General features: G+C 46.2%; 1 protein-coding gene across 1 annotated transcript in view; it reads right to left on the bottom strand.

Annotated features, from left to right (window-relative positions):
• gpc6a (glypican 6a) overlaps nt 1-25,437 on the bottom strand; it is a 172,250-nt gene that overhangs the window by 86,223 nt on the left and 60,590 nt on the right. Inside the window, 1 exon segment of the mRNA XM_077023214.1 lies at nt 3,835-4,226. Coding sequence (XP_076879329.1) covers nt 3,835-4,226 — 392 coding nt within the window.

Below are 25,437 nucleotides of genomic sequence, written 5' to 3'. Positions count from 1 at the left end.
GTGTGCGTTTGGTGCTAATCTGACACCACCCAACAGTGACCTCTCAGTTCAAAGCTTTGCTGCTAACTCAAGTGTCCTCCACTGAGCCCCCAAAGGCAAAGGGTCAACTGCAACTTAACAAAGGTGTTGACAGACCTGGATCTCCTATCTCCTGTTAAATAAAGACGAGCTCTGCGCTATATCAGGGAGCCAGGGCAGAGGCTGGCCCACAGACCCGCTCCTCTTCCTCCGATAATGAGCTGGCCAGCATGTCTCACACCTCCTTTCTCCACCTCCCCTTATCCGAGCACCGGGTAATTAATTCTTCTAAACACTCAGAGGTGTCAGACAGGGTCTGGTTGTCGGGCACACCGCGTCTCCCTCTCACGGGGCGTCTCTCTCTCACAGCGCTTCTCCCTCTCCTGACACGTCTCCCTCTCTGTAGGAGATCTAGGTCGCCATGCACACTACTTCATGCACACTTCTTCTTCCAAAGGAGGTTTATTTGCTTCCACAGACTTCCAGATCCATAGAACCACTGATAATCCCAATAATAATCCTGATAAATAGGTAACCCAAGCTTTCCAACGGTAAATGGCGAGTCTTTCTAAGCACACTCTATCTGTCTAATGGAAGCTTGGGAAAGCTCCAGGCTGCCCTTTGAAAGGGAACCAGAGTCTCTCTTTTCAATTATGGCCCACCAGACCTTTCAATGAGCTACTGATTTAGTTTTGTCGCCCTATCACACGGCTAAGGGGTCTGCCCCTCCTTTCAGCTGGGGTGGGGGGGGGGGGTGTTCAGGGTCAGCTCTGACTGAGCTCTTACCCACAACACAAAGCGACCACAAGACTGCAAGCCAAGCGAGTCTCGTTCCCAGCTCATGTGCTCATTCCACTAGCTGGTGTCACGGCGCCACATTAGCTGACTGGGTAACGCTGTCGGGGGGGGGGGGGGGGGGGGGCCTGGGAATGCTCTTCTAAATCTAAATCACCAAGTGATTCTCCAACGGAAGATCACCAGAACCTAAGACAGTCAGCAGTATGGACAGTAGCTGTGGGGACAGTAGCTGTGTGGACTATAGCTGTGGGGACTGTAGTTGTATGAACTGTAGCTGTGGGGACTGTAGCTGTATGGAATGTAGCTGTAAGGGGTGTAGCTGTATAGTGTAGCTGTGGGGACTGTAGCTGTGGGTACTGAAGTGGTGTGGATTGTGTCTGCGTTTTTGTTGATTTGATATAAATTAAAGTTAATTTCCATATGTATGTGTAATATTATTAATTAGCTCTCTGAAGCCAAACAGGGTCATAGAGCCCTAACAGGGTCATAGAGCCCTAACCCCTAACCCAAACTCAGAGAGCCCTAACCTCTAACCCTAAAACCATACGCAAGGCATGCAACACAGCACAACACAAGGATTCCAAGTCAAAGCAGGTGAGATAAAGTGCCTGATCAGGTGAGATAAACAGCCTCACCAGGTGAAGTAAAATTTTCTTCCACACTCTAATTCTGTAACTCCAGTTGTTTCTGAATCCATATTTCTGTGCTGGACTATCTGCCTTGGAATTAAAAGAATAAAACAGTAACCTGTAAAGGTGGAAAACAGCAGCAAACTCCCAGGCCATACACACATTCCAGTGAACAAACGTCCAGGCCATACACACATTCTAATGGCATTTTACTGTAGAAAAATGACGTGGCAAGCAAATAATGTGTCCTGATCCATATAAAACCACAAAGCAGAACAGTGAGAAACCAGCAGCCTCGTCTGAGCCAGCCATGAGTCCCACACACTGAGGACTGATTAACCACACACACACACACACACACACACACACACACACACACACACACACACACACACACACACACACACACACTCGTACACATATACACGCACACACACACACACACACACACACACACACTCGTACACATATACACGCACACACAACACATAAACAACACACACACACACACACATCCTACAGTCCTAGATTCCTACGGGGCTACAGTCTGACCTGTCTGTGCTAATTTCTGACTATCTATTGTACTATCTAGGATGCATTCTGTGAACATATGCGAAGCACTTTGTAAGTCACATAAGAGTGTCTGCTAAATGCCCAAAATGTAAATGTCCACTCCTACAGTCCTACAGGGCTACAATAAAGTCGTAGCTATCTAAGGCATATGCCATTAGTTCACTCATGCAATCATCTCCGAGACCCAGCTCAGAGGTCGTTCATCCTATAAACCCCCTTTTTTTTGCAAACAGTCTCTGAATAAGTTGTTTCTCTGATCTTTTCCCTCGTTGGGAACAGAACAGATGCAACATCCATCACTCCTCAAGAACATCTCCATTAAAAGCCATTATCCTTTCTCGCCAACAGTCATGGAATAAGAACACCTGCTACTAGCTCAGTGCTGTGACGCTGGACAGTCACGTGTGATTGGCTACTAGAAGCTGTCCTCTGCAACACCTCATGCAGCACTTCAATATTTGAACTTTTAAAGGTGTCCTCAGCAGATTGAACTTTTAAAGGTGTTTTCAGCAGATTGCTGGGTCTCAGAAGAGTTACTCAGCAGAGATGTGTCCCAGCAGGCCAGAGAGGCAGCGGAACCGGAGCCTGTTCCTGCAGCAGGACCACATATCAGGGAGTGGAGGGGGCGTGTCCTTGGAGGCTCCTCCCAGCAGAGGGATAGGCTTACAAGGTGAGGCAGTAAACAATGGGGAAGAGCTCACTGTGACATGAGGGTGATTTGCTACTTTGATGGACAAGACTTTATTCTACAGTGTCAAGATCTCAGAAAAACTGCAAAATCGAGTTCCTTCCTTCTGTCCCCCAGAGTGGCAAAGCTGCTTCGGCATGTGTCACGCAGCCCCTCCGGAAAAGAAGGATGGGGGGGGGTTTGTTTTTTATGCCAGGCTATTTTTTGCAAAATCTGCCACTAAAACAAACTGGAAAAAAAACAAAGATGTCCGTGTTTCATTTTCCCAGCATGCTCCACACCTATGGAGAGGATCAAGCAGGTCAGGAGCAGCCTGACACACACCCATTCCTCCCTTTCATCTTCTCTCCGCCCGGCCGGCGCTCCCGCCACACCGTGCGACGCAGAGAGCCGGATGACACCAGCCGTCACATCAAAGAGATTCGGCCATTCGTCTGACCACAAACACACACCGCTATTACCGGCCAACTCCGGCGCAAACAGGCCTGAACCGGCCGGACACTCGCCGCAGGTGAAGCACCAGCAGACGGACACACTTTGGGTGAACAGCACATGTTCACCTGCAGGCGGAGCTAGTGAGCACGTGATGGATACATTTCAATAACAAAGACACTGAAAATATTACAGCCATGATTCCTGATCAAAGGCAACGTGGTGAATCCTGATTCATTTCAGCACATGAACAGTGGTTACACAAGAAGAAAAACCAGCTCTCTTTAAACTAGATTAACTCTGACACTGCACAATCTGCGGAGCACCTTCTTTACTATTAAAACCACATTTTCAACAGTTAGTAGTCACTGTCATGTCAATCCTGTCAGTGTGTTGCTCATCTCAGTTTAACGATGTGTGCACCGGCAGTACACACCTCACCTTCCTCCGTCTGCATGACAGAGACAGGTAGACAGGATGAAAGACACAGTCACATACAAACACAAGGAGAAAGACAGACTCTGACAGAACTGACAAAAAAAAGAACTGACAGACAAAGACTCACAGAAAGACAAATTGGGAGACAGACAGACACAGTCAGAAAGAACCGACAGACAGGCACCCAGCCAGGGTGTCTAGACAGTAGGGTCACCCTACAGGAGACGGTGTGAGTGAAGAGATCCAGCAGTGACTCACCTTGGCCACTCGGTTGGCCACCTCACGGCCCACCATGAGGCCCTGCACGAAGGTGCGAGCAGCCACGAAGGCCCGGGTGACCTGGGCCTTCAGCTTGTGCGGCACATCACCGAAGGGCTTCAGCTGCTCTGCGTACTTGCTGATGCAATCCAGGTAGTCGTCGCCGAAGGTGTACTGTGAGTTCAGCAGCTGGAACATCCTCTCCAGCAGCCGTGACCAGAAGTCGTTCAACATCTCCTCCAGGTTCACGTTGCCGCCCGTGTAGTAACGCTTCAGCTCGGTGAACAGGTCCTCGAAGATCTCCGAGTTGTGCGTGTACAGCTTGCCATACGTGCGCACAAACATGTCGTTCAGTGACTTTTCCGAGTTGTCCAGCAACTCCAGGAAGAACTCTAGAGAGAAAGAAACAGGTAGGTGAGTTGTCTGGGGAGTGTCTTACCCAGGATCTGCCATTTCCCTAAAACAAAAGGTGGAAGTATAGCATTCACAGTCAGAGCACAGTTCCAGGCGAATAAGGGTCAGTGTGTTATGTGACTGGCCCAACCATGGTCCTCCACCACCGGGTCTTTGCCATCTGGATGTTCTTGACCCCAGGAGCAGCAGGAGGACTCGGGCTATAAGGACCTCCATGCTGAGGCTGTAAGAAGCGTTCAAGTAAAGCCACTGTCTCATTAGAGCTGCACACTCTTCAGCTAATTAAAGCTGAGCAACTTATGCTTAAACATGGAGTAGGAGTGATGCTAAAGGCACAGAGCCAACTCTACCCTGACCTTACACACCCCACTATCCCCACTCCACCCTGACCTTACACACCCCACCATCCCCACTCTACCCTGACCTTACACACCCCACTATCCCCACTCTACCCTGGCCTTACACACCCCACTATCCCCACTCCACCCTGACCCTACACACCCCACTATCCCCACTCCACCCTGACCTTACACACCCCACTATCCCCACTCTACCCTGACCTTACACACCCCACTATCCCCACTCTACCCTGGCCTTACACACCCCACTATCCCCACTCTACCCTGACCTTACACACCCCACTATCCCCACTCTACCCTGACCTTACACACCCCACTATCCCCACTCCACCCTGGCCTTACACACTCCACTATCCCCACTCTACCCTGACCTTACACACCCCACTATCCCCACTCTACCCTGACCTTACACACCCCACTATCCCCACTCTACCCTGGCCTTACACACCCCACTATCCCCACTCCACCCTGACCCTACACACCCCACTATCCCCACTCCACCCTGACCCTACACACCCCACTATCCCCACTCTACCCTGACCCTACACACCCCACTATCCCCACTCTACCCTGGCCTTACACACCCCACTATCCCCACTCCACCCTGACCCTACACACCCCACTATCCCCACTCTACCCTGGCCTTACACACCCCACTATCCCCACTCTACCCTGGCCTTACACACCCCACTATCCCCACTCTACCCTGACCCTACACACCCCACTATCCCCACTCCACCCTGACCCTACACACCCCACTATCCCCACTCCACCCTGACCCTACACACCCCACTCCACCCTGGCCTTACACACCCCACTATCCCCACTCTACCCTGACCTTACACACCCCACTATCCCCACTCTACCCTGGCCTTACACATCAAATGAACCCTGCTGGCTCTACCCCTAACTCTTTGTGTCACTGTGTGTGTGTGATTCCTATGAACGAGAGAGTTCCTCCACCTGAACAGTGATTCCCATCTTGTTTACTTGTTTACTTACTTCAGAGCAATCAGCTTCTGTCTGCACTGCAGGCATATTGTCTATTGTTTTGGTGTTGGACACAACACACACACACACACACACACACACACACACACACACACACACACACACACACACACACACACACACACACACACACACACACACACACACACACACACACACACAACCCAGAGGCAGATCATCAAGCCATGCCTTGTTGTGTCTGTATTCCCAGCAGGCTGTGAAACAGAAGCAATTAAAAAGCAAACCCAGGACAGAGCAACGCTTTAGCACTACATGTGTACAGCTTCCTTTGATCTGCCTACAGCACAGCTCATCCATATCCTGAGTCACTTTTACACAGAAACTCTCGGGACCCGCCGCCAGTGAAATTATTATCTAGGGTTAAATCAACGACAGCACACGCAACCATGGAAACAGAGCCAGAGGGAAGCTATGGTAGGATGGGCCACACCCCCTCCGTGATCCACAGCCCCCTCTGTGATACACACCCGAGCCAGGACAGCTTGTTTGTCATATGGACGCTTAATTGAATGGTGATCGTCTTCTGACAGTCCCTGCTAACCCTTCACCTGGAGGTGAACTCTAACCCTAACCCTGACCCTACTGGTAACCCTATCCCTGACCCTACCGGTAACCCTAACCTTACCTTTAACCCTATCCCTGACCCTACCGGTAACCCTAACCTTACCTCTAACCATAACCCTGACCCTACCTGTAACCCCAAACCCTTCACCTGGAAGGTGTGGGAAAGTCTAGTTTCAAATCCTCAAAAAATACCTGTGAAGCTGTACCATAAGGCTGCTCGCCAAGATGACCAGGCTACGAACACACCAGGGTGCATATCAAACATGTCCAAATTTCAGCCTGGAAGATTAGTTCTCTAGATTTAAAATCTATTAAATATCTCATTTCCTACTGTGTTTGCCAGAGGTGGGGACTCGAGTCACATGACTTGGACTCGAGTCAGACTCGAGTCATTAATATTAAGACTTTTGACTTGACTTGAAAAAATATTCAGAGACTTAGACTTGACTTGGACTTTTACACCAATAACTTGGGACTTGAATTGGACTTGAACCTGTTTACTTGCAAAGACTTGATTTTTTTTTACACCAAATCTAAATTTTAAAACGCATATTAATATTTATAAAGTGCGCCCCATTAATTTCATTTCCGTCCTTCTGACGCAGACCAGTCCTCTGCTTTTCCATACTCTGTACGTGTGTGTGCATGAGCTGCAGCACAACCAATCAAATGGGGGGTTGGCGAACGTAAATTTTTACCGGGCGGGGTGTAAAATGGACACAAATTAAGTATTATATCGCGATCGATCGATCGCCAGGGGTTGGTGCCAGAGCGAACTAGTAACTCATTGAATCATAGATGTGGATCAGAGGTAAATAAACTAGATTTTTTTCCGTCGTGAGAAATCGGACGTGTGGCGTGAGAGCGTGTGAAGACGGTCAAATGCGTGTGTCTCACGCTCAATGCGTGAGAGTTGGCAACCCTGGGTTCTGTATCTGAACTCGGGGAAGAGAGCCTCTCTCTGTCACCATCATAATATCCAGTTCTATCTCAGCATGGATTGTGTATTTGAAGACATCTACGTCGAGAAAAAAATATATTGACAAAAGTGGAGCGAGTTTTCAGCTATGGGGACATCATTCATCGTGCACAAATGACATACAGACTTTTGGCCAGGAAATGCAATGCAGAATAGTTTACTGAAATGTCTAAAGTTGCAGATTCCTGTTAATTGTTCAGTTCTTATATTTGTTTGTCTTGTGTCACTCACACATGTTCTCCAAGAAACCAGATAAGAGAAGAGAGGGAAAATGCTGTTATGGTTCTTTGTATTGTACTGTGAAAATATCAGCACTTTTTATTTGAACATGGAGTTCTACTTATGACTTTTTCACAGAATATTTATTTCTGGAAAATTGTAGTTTAAAGTATGAATATTTTTGCAGCTAAGTTTAACAAATTGAACTGTGCAATAAAGAGGTGTAATTTTAATTTTTTTTAATACTTCGTGTTTTCAGTTGCACATGTTTTATCAAGATTTGAGGAGAATACAGATTTTAAAAAGAACGCATGTCTATTATTTACATTTAAAATATACCTGCAACATTGGTAAAAAAAAAAAAAAAAAAAGACTCGAAAGGACTTGAAATTCCAAGTTTCAGACTTGGGACTTGACTTGACTGATGCCTGTCTTGACTCGAGACTTGACTTGACTTGAGTGTCTTTGCTTGAGACTTGACTCGGGACTTGAGGTATAAAGACTTGGACTTACTTGAGACTTGCAAAACACTGACTTGGTCCCACCTCTGGTGTTTGCCCACCATTGTGGCCCACATCAACTAATGAGGAATTAACATGTTGAGTTTATTATGTTCATTTTGCCAGGGATCAACTCTGCACTTAGGGGAGATGCTTCATACCAGCGAGGACTAACCAACACTAAAAACAGTAGAAACCTACAGTCTCAAATATATAGATGTACCCACCCATCCACCCATCACCATACTGGAACTATGGAGTGAGCGTAATAAAAATTCAATATGTTCGCTAGAAAGAACACAGATAGGATGATAATGTGATGTGTCAAAAAATACACATACTTGCCAGAAGGCAGCAGGACATAAAATAGTAAAATTAATTTACGATTCTTTTTTATTCTGTGATTTAACGTGGAACTCAAATAGAGCAGATGCCAGATAATAGTGCAAATGCTGCATAATAGTGCAGACGCTGAATAATAGTGCAGATGCGGGATAATAAGTGCAAATGCTGGATAATAGTGCAGACGCTGAATAATAGTGCAGACGCTGGATAATAATTGCAAATGCTGGATAATAGTGCAGACGCTGAATAATAGTGCAGACGCTGGAAAATAGTGCAAATGCAGATAATAGTGCAGACGCTGAATAAAAGTGCAGACGCTGAATAATAGTGCAGACGCTGGATAATAGTGCAAACGCAGATAATAGTGCAAACGCTGGATAAAAGTTGTGTAGAATTTATTTGTACACTGTCTGCATAAATATGATTTATTCAAAAAGTTTAGGGGAGCTAGAAAACACTTCTTTGATGATAAAGTGTGTGAAAGCCCGTATACAGGTGAAGGAAGACTGCCCCACGGAGTTTCCCTTATCTACATGAGCATTAATAACTACAATGACACAACAACATTCTGTTTCAGTCGAATGATTTTTGTAAGCCTGAATTACATGTGCGTTCATGTGTTCAGGGGCTACAGGTAACATCACCAGGCCAATTACCTTCCTACTAAATATACACTTGCTCTTTCAGAGTGCATTCAGGCGAAGAACAAAATTCAAGGCCATTTTTTTAATCCAGAAGACACAGTCGGTGAGCAGGTTCACATTACTCCAGGTGTAGAGCACTAATGAAGAAGCCAAAGGGTGAAAGTGACAAGGAAAAACTCACAGAGACAGAACAAGGTAGAAATCCCGAGAGGGGCCAGATCTCCAAACTACAGAAAGCTGCTTAACTTCCTCAGGGAAAGATGAGGCGAGGAGTTAACAGGCAACACCAGATTAAAGATCTTCCCCACCAAGAAAAGGCTCAGAAGCACAGAGCTACTATTGTTTTTACCCAGTTATGTTACAGCCAATATAACTGCAGAGTCACTCTCCCACAGGTTAGTTTGATTTCCACACCCAGTTCAGACATCCACAGCTGAACTGCACAAACAACTCAGCAAGGCTAATGTCAGACAGACTCCATGACTACCAGGATAATGTCAGACTGACTCTATGACTACCAGGATAATGTCTAATGTCAGACAGACTCCATGACTACCAGGATAATGTCAGACAGACTCCATGACTACCAGGATAATGTCAGATAAACTCCATGACTACCAGGATAATGTCAGACAGACTCCATGACTACCAGGATAATGTCTAATGTCAGACTGACTCCATGACTACCAGGATAATGTCTAATATCAGACTGAGTCCATGACTACCAGGATAATGTCAGACAGACTCCATGACTACCAGGATAATGTCAGATAAACTCCATGACTACCAGGATAATGTCAGACAGACTCCATGACTACCAGGATAATGTCTAATGTCAGACTGAGTCCATGACTACCAGGATAATGTTAGACTGACTCTATGACTACCAGGATAATGTCTAATGTCAAACTATCTCCATGAGTACCAGGATAATGCCAGACTGTCTCTATGACTATCAGGCTAATGTCAGACTGACGCCATGACAACCAGGATAATGTCTAATGTCAGACTATCTCCATGACTACCAGGATAATGTCAGACTGAATCTATGACTACCAGGATCATTTCAGATTGACTCTATGACTACCAGGCTAATGCCAGACTCTCTCCATGACTACCAGGCTAATGTCTAATGTCAGACTGACTCCATGACTACCAGGATAATGTTTAATGTCAGAATGACTCCATAACTACCATGATAATGTCTACCAGGATAATGTCTAATGTCATACTGACTCCATGACAACCAGGGTAATGTCTAATGTCAGACCGACTCCATGACAACCAGGATAATGTCTAATGTCAGACTGACTCCATGACTACCAGGATAATGTCTAATGTCAGACTGACTCCATGACTACCAGGCTTCTCCTCATTGTGTGTAAGTTCTCACCAGTGCAGTGGATGACTCTGCTTCAGGCTCTGCCTCCAGCCCTGCCATTAACCATAATCCTGCATCTAACCCTAACCCTAACCCTAACACACACACACACACACACACACACACACACACACACACACACACACACACACACACACACACACACACACACACACACACACACACACACAAGAATGGTCTGTGGTATTACAGGGTGTTATCTTGTAAAACATGCAGTTGGAACAAGTATATGGACTGTGTTTTATCACTATCACACACACACACATACACACACACACGCACACACAAACGAGCATGGTTTGTAGTTCTGTAGTACCGTGTTGCCTTGTTAAAGATCTGAGAGTGAGACAGGTATATGGACTGTTATGGTTTATCCCTGTATCCCTGAACACGCACATGCGCACACACACACACACACACACACACACACACACACACACACACACACACACACACACACACACACACACACACACACACACACACACACACACACACACACACACACAATTCCCTCTCCAGTCTCTTACTCCATTTCATAGCAGTTGAGTGACCCATGATTATACCTTCATTTATTTAAGTAGAAACAGGCCTCCAGCACTTCACACACACACACACACACACACACACACACACACACACACACACATTTTCTCCTTCTCTCTCTCTCTCCTCTATGCCTTTCCAGGAGAGAGTCAAGGACAAGCGTGTGTCTGCAGGCTTCAGCGGGCCCTTTATTCAGAAGGACAGTCTGGTCAACATTTCACAGACACACTGAGTCCCTGCATCACACTGGAACTGATCTAAGCAGCAGTACATTCCGCCCGATCTGCATATCAATTATTAAGAGTAAGAGTTGACCTCAAGCCTATGTAGATTAGAGTTCTCGGATGTGTAGTGGGGAAAAGTCTCTCTGTGCAGTGGACACTTCCTCTGGCATTCAAGCTGAATGACACTCAAAACCTAAACCCAAATGAAACTATTCACCTTTGACATTGCCTTGCAGGACACACGCACATTAGCCGTCATGCCTTTATTTGTTCCCATGGCAACCAGAGGTACTGAACATTATTACTTACATAATGTATTACTACATTTCCTGAAGGGTGTGTGATGCATCAGGGGAGGGGTCAGAGGAGGGGTCAGGGGACAAATCAGGGCACAAGTCGTCATTTGAATATACTCTCTCTTACTTTCAAACTCCAGGACAATGGATCACCCATCTCTTTCAGCCTCTGAACACATGCAAATGCAACCTTTCCACTTTCTGTCTAGTGCTACTTACACACACACACACACACACACACACACACACACACACACTCATGGAGGAGCCAAGCCCAAAAGGGAGGAGCCAACTTCTAGGGTCACGACATGGGAAAAACTCAATGCACCCCAGAAAGGCTAACGATTTCAGTGTTAACGTACCTGTGACGTTTCTGTGGGTCAGGCACTCGCCATGGCCAGAAAGCTGGGGCAGGCTGATCTCAGTAATTAACTGGACCTGCATAGGCTAATTGAGAGTGTGCAAAATCATTTGAAAGGCCATTAGCTACACGTCACATGCAATCAAATCACCTCTCCACTGAGCGTGCAGGGTGCAAACTTTTTGAGAAGAGCACACAGATTCTTTGTGTATGGAGAGTCCAGAGATGCCGGTTAGTGCTGCTATCAGTTTTGAGATGAAACAACTGGGGTTTGACCACATCCAGGTGTCACTCTACAGCTATGAGGCTAATGGTGGGGCACTTGCTCCTCCAGTGGATCTCCTCTTATGGATCTCCTCCAGTGGATCTCATCCTGTGAATCTCCTCCGATGGATCTCCTCTAGTGGATCTCTAGGTGTCCCCATCGTGGATGCTCCCAAATGCTCTCAAATGCTCCAACACTCCCAGACACAGAAAAGCTTTCAGCTCCTTCTAAACGCTCCCATACTGTCCAGACGGACTTTCTCAAGATGAAGTCCTCAACAACCTGGCAGGTTACTGCAGCCTAACGACTTCCTGCAAGGTTTTGCCCCTTCTGCTAGAGACTGCGTGACCCCAGGTCAGGTGTTTATCAGACTAGACAGGCAGTTTGTCTGGGTGTATATGATCATAGGGCAGTCTGGGTCTTTATTACCACAGGGCAGTTTGTCTGGGTCTGTATTACCACAGGGCGGGTTGGTAGGGTCTGTCTGACCACAGACCAAGTTGATGAGATCTATACAATGACAGGGCAGATTGATGAAGCCTGCTGTAACCTGTGAAGGCCGCAGACACCCATAAACTTTCAGGACTGCGGTTATCGATTTGCACACAGTGGCAGTCACCTATTAGAATGATTGACAGTCTCGAGTCTGTTTCTTAATGGCCAGAGCTACAGCCTGCTTACATGAGGGGAGCATTGTGGCTTTCTACAAGCATGTCCGAGACATGTGGGTTTTTCCCTAAGTGTGCCTGTTTTATAACTACTGACTGGAGCTTAAATATCTGCTGCCAAAATGTGTCAGCATCATATAACTGTAGAATTCTGATGTGTGTGTATGTATGTGTGTGCGTGTGTGACTGATTTGAAAGAGTTGAGGATCAATAGTGCTAGATTTCAGTGTGAGAGAGAGAGCTTTGTGACACTGTCTCACACACACATGCACACACTGCAACACTGCACACACATAACACAGTCTCTTTCTCTCTCTCTCTCTCTCTCTCTCTATATATATATATATATATATATATATATATATATAGAGAGAGAGAGAGAGAGAGAGAGGTTAAAATTGTCGTGAACTGCACAAAGTCTACAAAGAACAGGACTTTCCCACTTTCTCTGGAAATGACTACGCTACAGTGTTTAATATCTTGACGTATCTTTACGTATCTTGATGTGCCTTCCCGGAATACACTGCAGTTCTTCAGATTTACACTTACACACACCCTTCCCATCATCTCCATCTACGAGTAGACTCTAGCACCCCTAACACCTGGCACAGCTCGAATGGTTTGTGATGCTGAAGTGACAATGATCTCTAAATCTTGACACACTGTCGAAAGTCAACCCTATATAGCACTATGTGGACAGCACACAGAGAAAGACATAAACAAAAGTCGCCCAGGAGAAGACCAGCCAGTCCAGGAGAAGACCAGTGAGCCCAGGAGAAGACCAGTCAGCCCAGGAGAAGATCAGTCAGCCCAGGGGAAGACCAGTCAGTCCAGGAGTAGATAAGTCAGTCCAGGGGAAGACCAGTCAGCCCAGGGGAAGACCAGTCAGCCCAAGAGAAGACCAGTCATTCCAAGAGAAGACCAGTCAATCCTGGAGAAGACCAGTGAGCCCAGGAGAAGACCAGTCAGTCCAGGAGAAGACCAGTCAGTCCAGGAGAAGACCAGTCATTCTCCAGCGCTTCTGCTCGGGGCTCTAAAGGTCAGGCTGAGTGTTAGGGTCTAGGGTTAGGGTTAGGGTCAAGGTCAGGGTTAGGGTTAGGGTTAGGGTTATGGTTACACTCTGAGGACTGTGGAGTTTGCCAGATGCTGGCCCTGAAGTCATCCAGGTCTTTAAACACAGTACCTCAGACAAGCCATCCATTAGCACAAAACGTAAATCTGAACTCATGTCCCTTCACCTCTAAACTGACTCACAAATACACTAATAGACTAAAAATGGATTAACATCTCAAAATGGGCTCCTGGCGTTATAGTCTTCATTGCTGTGTCCTTCCTCTGGCATTCTCAGTCCATTCGTGACGCTCATACCATTCACAATCAATTCCAGCCTGTAATGGCACAAGGGCCACAGAGGAAATTATAGCAGACTCCAGAAGGGCAGGCGGTATGAGCACTAATTACCACGATGTTATGGGTGGAGGTGACCTTTCTGTCACTATGCCTGAAATGTAGCGTACATTTCAGTACAGTACAGAGCACACAGTATAGAGTGTACAGTATGGAGTGTACAGTATGGAGTATGCAGTGCAGAGTGTACAATATGGAGGAAGGTTTGTGCAGAATGCAGAATATGCATGTATGTATGAGTTAAGAAAGCAGAACACATTATGTATTGTTCAGTATGTAGTGTGCAGTACATGCCTTACTGAGTATGAATTAGATAGTATTCAGTTTGAAGAGTAATCAGCATGTGTGTGTGCTGAATGTGTGTGTATCTTTCAGGTTGCAGTGTGCTGAGTATAGTGGGAAGTGAACAGTATTCAGTGTGGTGCAGTGTGTAGTGTACTGTCTGCAAAATGTATATCTCTCTCACCACCTCTCAAAACACCCCAAACACTCCAAACACGCCAAACACTTCAAACACCTTGTCAAGCCGTTTCACATTTGCACCTTCTGAGAGAGAAGAACTGACCTGGTTAATTATGACGATGAGGGACGATGAAGGGTATGTCTGAGTCGGCTCTGCTGGCCTGTTTGGAGCGCAGCCAGCAGTGGTGTAGACATCCAGGACGGGACCACTTCGCTCCTCACGGAGCTGCAGACTCACTAAAAGTCTAAAAGGGCCCCTCACTGTACCTTCTGTTAGCAGAAGAGAAAGCCCTGCTTCACGTTGATAAAGACCAACTTCATGTAGATATAGACCTGCCTCATGGACAAAGCCCCTCCTCATATAGAGAAAACCCCACCTCACTTAAAGAAATCCCTGCTTCATGTAAAGAAAGCCCCACCTCACATAAAGAAAGCCCCGTCTCATGTGGAGAAAGCCCCATGTCACATAAAGAAAGCCTCGCCTCATGTGGAGAAAGGCCCACCACACGTAAAGAAAGCCCTGCCTCACATAAAGAAAGCCCTGCCTCATGTGGAGAAAGCCCCACCTCACATAAAGAAAGCCCTGCCTCACATAAAGAAAGCCTTGCCTCACATAAAGAAAGCCCTGCCTCATGTGGAGAAAGCCCCACCACACGTAAAGAAAGCCCCGCCTCATGTGGAGAAAGCGCCACCTCATGTGGAGAAAGCCCCACCTCATGTGGAGAAAGCCCCGCCCCGTGTGGAGAAAGTCCCACCTCATATGAAGAAAGCCCCACCTCATGTGGAGAAAGTCCCATCTCATGTGGAGAAAGCCCCGCCTCATGTGGAGAAAGCCCCGCCCCGTGTGGAGAAAGTCCCACCTCATGTGGACAAAGCCCCGCCTCGTGTGGAGAAAGTCCCACCTCATGTGGACAAAGCCCCGCCTCGTGTGGAGAAAGTCCCACCTCATGTGGAGAAAGTCCCATCTCATGTGGAGAAAGCCCCGCCTCATGTGGAGAAAGCCCCGACCCATGTGTGGTCTGAGACTGTGCTGTGGGTTCGAACCCCAGCCATGTCACATGTCGCTTTAGCCAATATGTTCAAGAGCAGTACTCACAGAATCCATGAGCAGAGTCATGCCAACACGTGCAGCAAACCCGCCGGCTGCCGTCAGTTTCAGCACACAGGACTGATAAATACACTGGATTAGGAGAGCCAGAAGGACAGTGTGCTAAACAGTGCTGACCTGAGAACAGTCTTCAGATGGTGATGAGAAACAGAAGTACAGCCATTAGAACACCATCAGCCTACAGAACAATTAACTGCAATATAATGACCAATCAGAGACATCATCCCATCCCCTTGATCCAAGACTAATGTGGACACTCAAAAGCTAAAGTGCTAATCAAAGTTAACTTGCATGGCTGATGAACAGAAGCACATGAGCAGTGTTCCTGACAGCTGCCTTATTATCACTGAAACACACATTATAATTCAGTAACAATCACAGCCACATCACAACTTCACATCCGAGTCAGTGTGTGCACATACATGTGTGAGAGAGGGAGAGAGGGAGAAGAAGAGAGAAAGAGAGAAGACAGAGAACAGGAGAGCAAGATGAGAGGGAGAGGTAGTGATAAGCCAAGATTCCAGAATTTCTTTCTTTCTTTCTTTCTTTCTTTCTTTCTTTCTTTCTTTCTCTCTCTCTCTCTTTCCACTGATGTTAAAAAACCTTTGGAATTCCATTTCCGAGTCATATCCAGACTCCTGTCACCACAGGCCACATCTGAGTAACTGTCTACAACCACAAACAGAGCCCCTTAGACCCATCAAAGGAAAACACCACAAATATCTTCAATTAATAGATCAGAATATTATGAACTATTGAACACAGTATATATTACATATTATATTATATTATATATTATAATATGATTATCTGGTTATAATTAATACATCTAAAGACAGAGGCACTTTAACTTTGCAGATGTTGTACCCATATGTGCCAATAACGTGGAGATAGAAAAGGGTGTCATCAGAAACACTGGAAGTCCAGAGAAGAACAGATATCAGCCATAGCAGCTCAGGAGGACCAGAAACAGATCAGTACTTCCTCTACCAAACACACCGCACACCAGACTCCTCACACTCAGTACAAACACACACACCTCACACCAGACTCCTCTCACTCAGTACACACACACCGCACACCAGACTCTTCACACTCAGTACACACACCTCACACCAAACTCCTTACACTGAGTACATACACACACACCACACACCAGACTCATCACACTCAGTACACACACCTCACACCAGACTCCTCACACTCAGTACACACACACACACACACCTCACACCAGTCTCCTTACAGTCCTTCAATGGTATGAACCTACTCTCCATCTTCTGAAGAGAATATGATTTGAAATGCAGATACGTCGCATGTGTGTTTAGGAGAAATTGGTGAATGTGAATAAGAGTGCAATATATCTAACTGTGACACTCTTTGAGAAAAAAACAGTGTCTTGTATGTGTCTTATCTGTTTAATTGGATTTGTATGTGTATGTATGTGAGAGAGCAGGAATGTGACTCTATTGTAGGTGTATATGTGAAACCTTTATACATAAAAAGACCCTTCTGCTGTATGCCCTTCACTATACTACTATGGTTGGTTAGCCATTGCTATTTTGTCAGCCTGTCACAGGAAGTGCCAAAGTGACCTCTGACCTTGGAACTTGCAGCTGCAGGTGTCTCCATAGATGATACTGTTCCTTGAAACTGTTCGCCTGATAGCCAAACACCAGAATCACTGCTGCTGTTCACTGGGGCTTGATCCCAATACCAGGGACGTTGTGACTCTGTTGCTTATGATTGTCATTGTTACTGAAGTAGGTGAGTATTGTAGGGCATCACACTACAGACCATTTTGGCAATGGTTGTTAAATTATGGAAGTAAAAGAGAGATATAGAGGGACAGACACTAAGAGAGACACAGAGACAGCAAGTTACATATTGTCTTTAATATTGTCTTTCCCTTATTTATTTTTTATCTTATTACAACTGAACTGAATTGGAGAGACAGACTGAAAGACAGTAAGAAAGAGGAACAGAAAGAGAGAGAACAGTAGGAGAGACAGTAGGAGAGATAGTAGAAGAGAAGGTAAAGTCTAAAGGAGCCAGAGGAACGGAAGGGCCATAAACAGAGACAGGCTGTCTAACCCTCGGTCCTGGTGACAGACGTCTGTTGGATTTAGGAGCCTAGCAAAATGGTTCCCATTTGTTCTAATTCAGTTAGTGTGACACTGAATATGTGTCTCATGAAGGGGAAATAAAGGAGAGAGGAGACTGAGAGAGAGGGTGTGTGAGTGTGCGTGTGTGTGTGTGTGTGTGTGTGTGTGTGTGTGCGTGTGTGTGTGTGTGTGTGTGTGTGTGTGTGTGCGCAAGTGTGTATATGTGTGTATAGTGAAATTTTGGCATCTTAAATAACTGTAACCCAAAAAATGTCTATAAACATCATCAGAATTTCTGTTTCTGTTCCTGTTTTCCTGTATCTCTTTGTCTCTCTCACCTTTTCTTTCTCTCTATCTCTCTTTTTCTCTCTCTCTCTCTCTCACACACACACACACACACACACACACACACAAAGAGATCAGTGGCCCTACCCTTTTGCTGAAGTCATTGTCGTGTTAGCTGCTAATTCTGAGGGCTTCTTCCCAGAGTCCAAAGCGATGGCCAGAGAGTTTCCTTCTCCTGTTTTGCTAATTGCTAGCCAAGGCTGTGATCTCCTTAACACTCACAGACTCATTAAATGGTGACGCTCAGAGTTGGACGCTATCGGATACTGTGACTGGCTCCTGTTGTTGTTTAGATGTAGCCAGCCATTCATTACCTGTGGAAGAAATGACAGCTGTGTGAAGAAAACCTCTGCCAGTTATGCAGATTGTGTTTCCCGTTACACATGCTGGGCTCCGCGGATGGGCAAACAGAAGGGTTCTCCTTCAACACCAGTGCCAGGGGGAAAATGCCATCTCCTGCCTCAAAGCCACTCTGAAATGTTCCATAGGGATCCACTTGCGATCCATGCAAAAAGTTGGGGCCTTACATGTGCACTTCAAACTGGGCATAGTGACTGAACACCACAGACTGAACACAACAGAAACTAAACACCATAGTCTGAACAACCACAGAAAATAAACACCACAGTCTGAACACCACAAAAACTGAAAATCATAGTCTGAATAACATAGTCTGAACACCACAGTCTGAACTCCACAGAAGCTAAACACCACAGTCTGAATACCACAGAGACTGAACACCACAGTGTGAACACCACAGTCTGAACTCCACAGAAACTAAACAGCAGTCTGAAAACCACAGAAACTGAACACCATAGTGACTAACCAGCACATAATGAGCACCACGGAAACTGAACATCAGAGTGACTGACCACACCAAATAAACTGAACATCACAGTGACTGACCACCACAATCTGAACACCACAGAAACTGAACATCACAGTGACCGAACATCATAGTCTAAATGAAACAGTTACTAAACACCACTGTGACTGACCACCACATTCTGAATGCCACTGTGACTGAACACCACAATATGAACACCATATAAACACCAAAAAAAACTGAACAACACAGTGACTGAACACCACAATATGAAGACCGCAATGGGGCCAAAAAACACAGAATCTGAACACCACAGTGACTGAACACCATCCTCTTCCCATTCTCTGAAGTGGAGCTTGCTGGGTCACACAGTGGAAAGATGTAAACATACCTCTTAACACGTACAGACAACCTGTCTCACTGTCTCGCGTGCCCACGTGACATTCACCATGCTGAAAAATTATGGAGGCAGGGACATCCAACTGAGACATGTGGGAGATGGAGTCTTTGGGCTAATTAGAATGAATGGACTGTGGGTGTAGGGTGGCTGGATCAGACTACTGCAGGTCCGGGGGAGTGACTGATGAGCTGGAGCGTTCTAATCAAAGCGCCAGCATCTGCAGATATGTGGTGCTCCGCCAGACGGCTTGTGTTCCCGTTGTCGATAGGCCATGATTCATTCCACCGAATGGACCGACCCAACAGCCCTGTGACGAGGACTACACCACTGCTAGATTTCAAATTTCGATTTGGAGTTCAGCGAAAAAATAAAAAAGACATGAAAGACGAGTGATGGGCGATGAGTTACAGTGGATTTCTGGAAGCTCAACCTGTCAGTGACTCTGAAGAAGTTGTATGCCAGAACCTCACAGTGCCAAACCCTAAAGCCTGCGTCTTGTTACGCATGCGTATGCCTGGAAGCAGTGCCCTGGTGTTGACCCACACACTCCATCCATACCGAACAGAAGAACAGAGTCATGTGTGGAGCAGAGAGGCGTGCTGAATACCCAACCTCCCCACCACCGCCGTTCAGCCCAGACCAACCCGGATAGTTGTGTCCCTTGCTGTCACTCAACTGTTTCTGAAGCCACTAAGCGCAGAGTGAGGTTCGGGTAAGCCTGTGGGAGAAATGTACAGATCAATTGTTTCCAGTGATGTGGGAATCATTTATCCAACCTCCATCCGTCACAGGGGTGGCAGGTCATTTTAAAAGCAGCATTAAAATTAAAGGTGCTTCATACAGCTCCAGTGACTGTGTCTCCCCCTGATAGCTCACAGTTGAGTGGTTTCCGCAATTTATGCAAAAAGCTGGTGGACCAACTCGGGGTGGAAGGCAATGCGCCATCTTACTGAAAATAATGATGAGCTTAACTGATCTTATCTGTCTGCTGCAGAGAGGTCAAATATTTGAAGAACACAACTGCTTTTGGCTTGCACTCTTCTTCTGTGCTAAGTGATCAGCGAGAGATAAGAAAACAAATCAGCAGTGCCATCTTCAGGGAAATACTGCCACTTCTGACTTCACACCACTTCACTTTGTTTGAGTGGCATGGACTGTGAAAAAGTTGAAATAGTTTTAAATTTTTCCTAGCCAAAATCGGCACTTCAGAACATTTGGTGACTCCCTGGCACTCTGTGGGGATCCATTGGGGCCCCGGAGTGCCAACTCAGACAGAAAATCTGAAATCTTGTTTAAAAAAGACCAGGCCACAGATGTCTCCATGTGCCCCTCCTGACTGGTGTCTGAATCACATGACCTGGGAGCAGAGCATGCTGGTTGCTGAGCAGGGGGTAAAGTCTGACTCATCTCTGCCAGCTAGCGAGCACATGGCAGGTCTTTCCCGATCTGGCTCTGGCGGATCCAGCTAGTCGAGCTGACCCGACGGCCCCGCCACATGTCGCTGTGGGAGCTGAACAACAGGGGGCACTGATGCTCTGCTCCCAAGCTACGAACCAGGCCTGGGGCATAGCATCATGGAGAATAACCAGCCTCCCATTATGCTGCATAGTGAAAGACCAAATGTATGAGGAACATCTGGTGTTTCTCTGGGTACTGATCTGACCCAGCATCCATCAGTTCCACTTAGAAACTTCAGTTCTTTGGTGTGGAAGATGAGGATAAACCAGACTGTTTCAGTCGTACGTTGTATGAAGTCGACCATGGGTGTGTACCAAAACCTAGTAACCTGTCTAAGTAGGCATTGTTTACATAAGCACCTGTTTAAGCAGGCAACCTTCTAACCATGTATTCTATTCACGTTTTTATCTTAAGTTTTCACACGAGTAGATAAGCTACTTGTTGTGCTAAGAAGTTTGTAGCTAGCTGGCTATCCACAACAGTAATTTGAGGCTTCAAGCTCTGCTAGTGTATAAAACAGGATAAAAATGCTGTTTTTTATATTAAGAAATATATTTTTGAGTGTTTCTTGAATATTTTAAATACAGCAGAGATATTGGAATAATGAACATTTGAAAATGACTCTGCCAGGAGCAAAAGTTGTGCTTGCGTTGAATTAAGGCATTGTCTTAGCAGCTGAGGAACCATTCCATGTTGACTTAAAAAGGCCAGTTTAAGGTTTCTCAGTAGGCAGCATATTTAAGAGAACTAAGAATTGGGCCTACATGTCGGGAGAACGCACACTATCACATAAAACACTGTTTTGAACATCAGTCATATAGCCTACTGCAATTTTAAAATTAACCAGACCATACTATGTCAATAGTATGAAGTGATGGAGATTTCTGTTTGGTAGGTCACATTATAGCTGCTGGTGTTGACGTGGTGAATGTTGCAGGAAGTAGAGGAGGAAGTGGGTGTTACTGAGGAAACGCAAACCCTGTGACTCATCCACTCCATGTCCAGGTCACTCTGCCATTGTTAAAGAACCATCATCACTGCTCAGGTAGCACACAAACATCAGCTACACTGGCCTGGGAGAGTGGAAGGACACGCCCACCACTGCGCTCACCAATTAACAGCTGTTTTTTACCCAATCAGATCAGTCGTTAACTTAGCGCATGCCATACAGTTTAATCAGAGAAAGATGGTGGCTGACCCTGTACTGAGGATGTAGCCTACCTGCTGTGAGAGAGTTCCTGATGAACACCTCAACCAGCCCTATGAATAATGGACAGGGGCAGTTATTAATGAAAGATGTGTATAAATACTGCAGTGGAAAACGCTCATTTAAAACGGCGACTTGGCCTTGGGAGGATGGAGCTGCCGAGAGGCTCTCTGTGGTAATGATTTACAGATGTGTTTCATTGCGCTGAAGTGTCAGTCAACCTGGCCTAACATGGATAAGGGCACACAGCAGCTCACAAAACACACCTCGCGGCTCTGTGACCTTTAGGTACAGGCTGGTACACTGTGATTCTTATAGCTTGTGCCTATGATTCCTCTCTGATGATTTCTGTGTGAGTACACAAGATCAATGCTGTTTATATGCTGCATGGGATACAATACTGGACTGTTCTGCATATATATTCAGAGACGTGGTGGTTCGGTGGTCCAGGCCTTCCTCCCTCTTGCCTGGTGCAGTACTGTATACTAACAGATGAGTGAAGCAAAGTCCTACCCTGCACCCAAAACTCTGCAAGCAGCCACCCGTGTCTGGTGCAGTCGGAACAACATTGTTCTGTGTTTACTGCTGCAGACCAACATTGCTGTTCTGTGTTTACTGCTGCAGACCAACATTGCTGTTCTGTGTTTACTGCTGCAGACCAACACTGCTGTTCTGTGTTTACTGCTGCAGACCAACATTGCTGTTCTGTGTTTACTGCTGCAGACCAACACTGCTGTTCTGTGTTTACTGCTGCAGACCAACACTGCTGTTCTGTGTTTACTGCTGCAGACCAACATTGCTGTTCTGTGTTTACTGCTGCAGATCAACACTGCTGTTCTGTGTTTACTGCTGCAGACCAACACTGCTGTTCTGTGTTTACTGCTGCAGACCAACACTGCTGTTCTGTGTTTACTGCTGCAGACCAACATTGCTGTTCTGTGTTTACTGCTGCAGACCAACATTGCTGTTCTGTGTTTACTGCTGCAGACCAACATTGCTGTTCTGTGTTTACTGCTGCAGACCAACATTGCTGTTCTGTGTTTACTGCTGCAGATCAACACTGCTGTTCTGTGTTTACTGCTGCAGATCAACACTGCTGTTCTGTGTTTACTGCTGCAGACCAACACTGCTGTTCTATTTTTACTGCTCCAGACTATTGTTAATGCCAAACGACAAAAAAAACGCCTTTGAAGCTCTCTCCAAAAACACCAAACAAACAAAAAAACACTAAAGTAAAAGAGCGGACACTTTTCACTGGTCAACTGCAGAGATTAAGACTCGACCTTCAGTGCAAACCTCACTGTGTTAGGACACTGCCTCAGAACAGCTGGGCTCCAGAGCACAAACTGAATGGGACAGAGTATTTGTCCTTGTGGCACTCCGTGAGGCACCGTGATGTTTGCAGCTGTGGAGGGGCCCATCTGCTGCCCTCTTTTTCATTTTAATTGTTTTCTTCCAAAGTGTTTTCTTCCTGGAGTGCCTGGCACCCGTCTGCCACAGCTCTGGGTTTCACTGGATTTATAATGGGATTTCTTGTGTATGATTGTATACAGGACAAGAATTCTAAGAACACCCCTGTTAAGTGGGTGTTACTGCTTACCACTGTGTCCTTACTTACTCCCATATAGAATGCTGTCACGTGTGGCTCCACCCCCTCTACTAACTGTCACTCCCTGTTGTCCTGTTCCGTGTGTCAGTGTTTTTCCATGCCTGTTAGTCCCGCCTTCCTTGTAACCCTGCCCCTTTGTTGTCTGTTCAGTTTTATTTTAATAAACCCGACTCTCCAGCAATTGCATCTAGCCCGCCTAGTCTATATTGTGACAAATGCATATGCATTGTTGCTCTACACTCTTGTTCAAAGTTGAGCCTAAGTATCTCCTCCTTTAACTATTTCTCTCCTATATATAGTTACTAATGTAAGTTTGGAAATACTCTCTTGTGCTCTCTATGTTCTGCAACAGTGACATTGACTTTGAGAAATATTATTATTATATCTGTCAGGTAACTCAGGAGAGGAAAGCGGTTCCCGACCACCACTGTATACAGTGGAGCTGGGGATCTGCTGACCTCAACTGGGGATGTCATTAGGTGGTGGAAGAAATACTTTGATGATCTTGTCAATCCCACCATCACGTCTTCCATAGAGGAAGCAGAACTGGAGGACTCGAACGGGGGTTTGCCCATCACTCGGGCTGAAGTGACATGGGTAGTTGTGAAACTCCTTGGCGGCAAGGCTCTGGAGGTGGATGAGATCCGGATGAGATCTGGATGTTGAGGGACTGTTGTGGCTAACACGTCTTTGCAACATTACGTGTACATTGGGGGCAGTGCCTCTAGACTGACAAACCAGGGTGGTGGTTCCCCCTTTTAAGAAAGGGGACCGGAGGGTGTGCTCTATCAGTAGATCACACTCCTCAGCCTCCCTGTTAAGGTCTATGCAGGGGTACAAGGTTGCCCTTTGTCACTGATTATGTCCATAACTTTTATGGACAGAATTTTGCTGTGTAGCCAAGTGGCAGAGGGGGTTCGGTTTGGTGACCTCAGGATTCCACGTCTTCTTTTTGCAGATGATGTGGTCCTGTTGGTATCATCAGGTCAGGACCTACAGCTCTCGCTAGATCAGTTTGCAGCCGAGTACGGCTGGGATCAGAATCAGCACCTCTAAAACAGTATTTTGGGTTCTTGTTCCCGAGTGAGGAAAGGATGGAACGAGAGATTGACAGGCAGATTGGTGCTGTGGCTGCAGTGTTACGGACACTGTACCGGAAAGTTTTGGTGAAGAAAGAGCTGAGCCAAAAGGCAAAGCTCTCAATTTACTGGTCAATCTACATTCTGACTCTTAGTCTGACTATGGTCATGAGCTCTGGGTAGTGACCGAAAGGATGAGATTGTAAATACAAGCAGCTCAAAAGAGTTTTCTCAGCAGGGTGTCTGGCCTCTGCCTTAGATAAGGTGCGGAGTATGGTCATCTAGCAGATGCTCAAGAGTCACTGCTTCTCCACGTAGAGAGGAGCCAGTTGAGGTGGTTCAGGCATCTGGTTTGGATGCCACTTGGATGCCTACCTGGGGAGGTGCTCCTGGCATGTCCAACTGAGAGAAGACCCCGGGGAAGACCCAGGACACGCTGGAGAGATTATATATCTTGGCTGTTCTGGGAACGCCTCGGTATCCCCCCAGAGGAGCTAAAAGAGGTGGCTGGGAAGAGGGAAACCTGGGCCTCTATGCCTAGGCTACTGCCCCCGCAACCCGGATCTGGATAGGTGGATGAAAATGGATGGATGGATGCATAATTATTATTACTAGTCAAATGTGCAGTTCCAGCTACATTTCAACCTCTTGGTGTAAAGCATGAAACTAGAAACAAGTGACTATAAACAGTTTGCATCAAATCTAACAGCACAATCCATATTGGAAATAAAACTATGTAACATTCCCCTTTATCACAAATACACACACACACACACACA

This window comes from Brachyhypopomus gauderio, chromosome 12, assembly GCF_052324685.1.
Source record: "Brachyhypopomus gauderio isolate BG-103 chromosome 12, BGAUD_0.2, whole genome shotgun sequence".
NCBI lineage: Eukaryota > Metazoa > Chordata > Actinopteri > Gymnotiformes > Hypopomidae > Brachyhypopomus > Brachyhypopomus gauderio.
The sequence above is the reverse complement of the archived record's forward strand: the minus strand, read 5'-3'. Positions and strand labels throughout refer to the sequence as shown.